Here is a 4,440-nt window from a genome sequence, read left to right as displayed (position 1 = left end):
AACTGAATTCAAATTAGTGATATTTACTGATTATTTTTTTTTTTCATTGTGTCTTTTCTCCTTCGTGTCTGTTCTGCTGAAAGTGTTAAGTAGATGAGTATTAGGTATGATTAGCTCACATATTCTTCCAGAGGGTACATTCATTGGTCTAGTTTTATTTGAATCGCTAGTATATAGCTGGTCTCTTATACACATCTATGTGTATAAGAGACAGCCCCCAGGGATCCCGGGGACTCCCCCCTGCCCTGGGCAGCCCATTCCAACGCCCAACAGCCCCTTCTGCACAGAAATCCTTCCTCAGAGCCAGCCTGACCCTGCCCTGGGCAGCTTGAGGCCATTCCCTCGGGGCCTGGCGCTGGGGCCTTGGCTCCAGAGACTCATCCCCCCTCTCTGCCCCCTCCTGGCAGGGAGTTGCCGAGGGCCAGGAGGTCTCCCCTCAGCCTCCTCTGCTCCAGACTGAACCCCCCAGTTCCCCCAGCTGCTCCTCATAAGACAGTGCTGGGCTCCCCAGTGCCAGAGAGACAGGGACAGACTGGAGGGGGTCCAGCCAGGGCCAGGAGCTCTCCTGCAGCAGGGACAGCCGGGGCTGCCCAGCCCGGAGTGGGGCAGGTTTGGGGGATCCCGCCCGTCCCTATCCCAGAGGACAGAGCTGGGCTCTTCCCGCGGGGCCCCGGGACGGGGCTGGGGGCCATGGGCAGGGCCAGACACGCAGGAGGGTCCCAAGGAGATGCCTCGTCACTCTGAGGGTGACCAAGCGCTGGCACATCCTTGGAGATGCCCAGAACCCACCGGGACACGGCCCTGGGCCAGATGAGCTCCAGAGGCCCCCGCCAGCCTCACCCGGTCGGGTGCAGCGAGGAGGGGGGACAGAAGGGGGTGATAGCTGGTCCCCCCACCTCCCCGCCCAGCGGCACGGCAGGGAGAAGGGTGGCCGAGCACACGGGGACCCTGCCAGGGACGGTGCCTTCCAGCAGAAACACAGAATGCCGAGCCAGGGGAGGGGGAAACGACCCTCCCGCAGCCAGTCCTTCCCCCCTTCACCCCCAGGAATTATTTGCAGGGCTTTGCTCGCCACCACCAGCATGCCCATTTCTGCCTCTCACAGGACAAGACATCGTTATCCTTGATGTTTGTTCAGGAACTACAAGATTTGACACACGCACGAGTACAGTGGGAGGCTTTTGGATGCAGCCCCCCTGCCCCAGCATAGCCCCTGCCCCACGATGCAGCCCCCCCGCCCGGGAGCCATCCCCACGCGAGACACGTTCAGCTGCACGCCCTTCACAAGAGGGTTTTTCATCAGGCTCCAAACGTGGAGTTTCCTGGCAGCAGCCCCAACACAGCGCATCTTTGTCTGCCTCCGGCTGCCAGGAGCTCAGCCGGGGAAACAGAAGTTTATTCAGGGGGGAAAAAAAAAAAAAAATAAAAATGTTTCTCTGCGAGCCAAACAGAGGCTGCACAGTGCAGCACAGAGCAACGTTTTGCTCCCCGTCCACCAGCTCCTGCTTATAAATGAGCACTTTATCCCCAAATATCTCCCACTGAGTCGCCCTTTATGAAGGGCAGGGGCTGAGCTACCTTCACCCCGCGCAATCGCTTCTCCTCGCTAATCACAGCTCATTATCTCAGCGGCTCCTTGCTGGGGTTTGGCATCAGAGAATTAAGCTCCTAATGAGAAAAGAGCCACCAGGCTCCCCCTGCCTGGGAACGGCTGGAGGAGGAGGGACAGGGGGGACTGGCACCCAGAGGGGTCTGGGTGGGCAACGCCTTCAACACTTGCCCACAGAGGGAGCCCCCCCAACCTCGAGTATAACTGCACATAAGCAAGAGCAGTAATAATAATAATAATTAATAACACAATATAAATTTCACACATACAAAGCCACACATAAATCAGTCCGTGCCCTGACGGGGCAGCAGCACAGGCAAAGTGAGCCTCAGAAAAACAATTCAACACAACCACCACCCCAGTCAGAGGGAAGGACAGAAAGGAGTTTAAAGAAACTCGTTTATTCTAAAAATACTCGACTTCTTTGTTTTATAGAATATTTGGTTTCACTTATTGCTCTCGCACTTCCCCATTCCTCCAGCATTACAAAAACGCATGAATGGAGCAAGTCTGCGGATTTGAAGTCCAACCATAAGACAGTTATGTTCTGCTGACGGTTTTGGGGTAGTTACTCTACCTTCCTTCGCCCTGCCCTCCTCCCCCAGACGCTGTGCAGTTTGTGTTTGCAAATTAGGGCTAACGAACTGCTTGAGTTTCACCGTTTGAGCATTCCCCACTTTACGTAAGAAGGCCAAGTTACAGAAAAGCGCGTCACAACAAACAGTAAAACGTCCCAACGCCACCCGTTCGGCCCAGAAGGGCTCGTGCCACCCACGACCCCGGCGTTGGGGGCAGGAATCCTACCTTCTGCGCATCTCCCGTGAAGTAGGCAATGGTCAGGGTGGGAAGGATCATGAACAGTGCATTGTAATAGAGCAGGCCGTATTTTCCCAGCTCCTGGAAATAAGAAATTTCTGTGTTTAAAGGTTCCGAACAGGAGCAGAAAACCTTATTCACGCTGCTACTGAAGACGGGGTGTTGTGAGCTGATTCCACGTGGGATTCTCGGGGACAGAGGTGTTGGAGAGTGGGGTTTTAATATATATAAAAAAATTATGTATTTTGTAAATATATGTATTAATACATGTGCATATGTATCTATATATAAAAAACAGATTTAGGTAATGGGCTCGCAACGAGCTGTGTGGTGACCACCAGCCAAGAGGTCGTTTCTCGGCTGTCAGGGTGGCTGTGACCGGCGCGGGGACGCGGCTCCGGGTGGCCCCGAGGGCGCCCCAGCGCCATCACCAACCCTCCTGACGGGAGATGGGGGCAGCGGGACGGGGTCACCCCGGGTGGGCCTCACCCCCCGGCCCTCGCGGCGGCGAGCAGCTGCCAAACCAAGCGCGATGCCCGGAGCGGAGCCAAAGGTCAGCTTACCTTTGAATCCAGCTTCTGTTTCACGTAGGCACCGTTTGCAGCTGTTAAGGCATCGTTAATAAGGATAAAAATATATCCTTCCAGATCGAATGCCAAGTCAGCACTGGGAAAGGAAAAAAAAAAAAACCACCACGTAAGTTAAACGTCTCGAACTGTGCAGTGTAACACTCGCAAGATTCCTTCTTCTGTTTAGCCAGTAAGTTGTTAGAAAAAATTAATCGTGGGAGGAGAGACTGGGATTTGGGTCGGTAAAACATTCTTTCCTACTAGAGAGCATGTCTGAGGGTAAAAAAAAAAAAAAAAAAAGAGAGAGTCAGCATTGCCTCTCTCTCTCTTCTTGGGACATACCCTGGTACCTGATTCACCTTAACTTTGCTGGCTGGCCCGCGCAGAGACCCGGGAGAGGGGAGAGCAAACCGGGAGCTCACCTAGCAGCTACGAACGCCCCGATGATCATTGCAAATACTGTCATCTGGATGCTCCAAGAAAACTTCTTCCTGAAAAGAGAGACAAGGAGGACACTGCCGTTACCCACAGCTAAACCTCTGCTGGAGCACTCGGGGGCAGCTTTTCCTCCCGGCACACAGAAAGAAAACCCCCCCGTGCAGAAGGCAGCAAGTAAAAGCAAGACGTTTAGACAATTATCTCTGCAATTTAGAAAAAAAAAAAAAAAAAGAATAAAACCCAAAAACTTGGCAAGGACGAGGTACAAGTTTACAACCCTGCCTATGGCAGAGAAGGTTCAGCCGGGCACGGGGAGCAGCCCAGGCCCCGGGAGGGGCCGCGGGCACCCGGTGTGTGGTTTTGGGGTGCCCTGGCAGAGGGGAGCGGCCGGGCACGGCTCCATGCTGCCCAGAGAGCGGAGACGGGGCACGTCCACCTTCCCCGCGGGCGGGAGAGGGGCTGCGGGGAGCAAAGGCCACGCTGCTGCTCGCCTCTCCGCTTCCTCTGCCCACCCTCGCGCCCCAAACCCAGTTCCACGGCAAAACCCCCGGGCCACAGGCGCCCACGGCAGCTCACTGACACGCCGCGACGCCGCCCCGGCACCTTCGGGGCTTCTGTCACTCCGACCGGTATCTGTCCCCGGGAGCCCTGCAGAGGAGGGGCTGGGGAGACTCACTTGAGCAAAAGCCCCTCGGCAAACATCGTAAACAGGATGGAAAACCTCCGCAGGACGGTGAACATCGGCAGGCTGCAAGGGGAAGGTTCCGCAGGGTGAGAGGGTGCCCCCGTGTCCCCCTCCCCGCCAAACCGCAGCCGCGGAGCAACACCCCGAGCGGGCGCGGGGACAAGAGCCCCCCAGCACAGAGCCCCCCCCCGGCTTTCCTTATGAAAGTGGCGTTTCTGCCACCCCCCCTGCGAAAAAGGCAGCGCCTCTGTCCGACCTCGTCGGGGTGGGGGGGCCCCAGGGACGCCCCACGTCGGGCGAGGGCCAGCTCCGTGCCCCTCCCC

The 4,440-nt window shown here is 56.4% G+C and overlaps 1 protein-coding gene across 1 annotated transcript; it reads right to left on the bottom strand.

The window, feature by feature from the left end:
- Positions 1–1,792: 1,792 nt before the first annotated feature.
- Positions 1,793–4,299, bottom strand: SLC35D1 (solute carrier family 35 member D1; the record flags this gene model as incomplete). The annotated part of the gene is made up of 4 exons (XM_026853851.1): positions 1,793–2,506; positions 2,989–3,091; positions 3,417–3,485; positions 4,109–4,299. Coding segments are annotated over 4 exons (549 nt in total), but the record flags the coding sequence as incomplete, so codon positions are not given.
- Between the last annotated feature and the right edge of the window lie 141 nt (positions 4,300–4,440).

The sequence above is a fragment of the Athene cunicularia genome (assembly GCF_003259725.1).
Source record: "Athene cunicularia isolate RWA chromosome 8 unlocalized genomic scaffold, athCun1 chr8_part1, whole genome shotgun sequence".
In the NCBI taxonomy this organism is placed as follows: Eukaryota; Metazoa; Chordata; class Aves; order Strigiformes; family Strigidae; genus Athene; species Athene cunicularia.
This window is presented reverse-complemented; position numbering and strand designations above follow the sequence as displayed.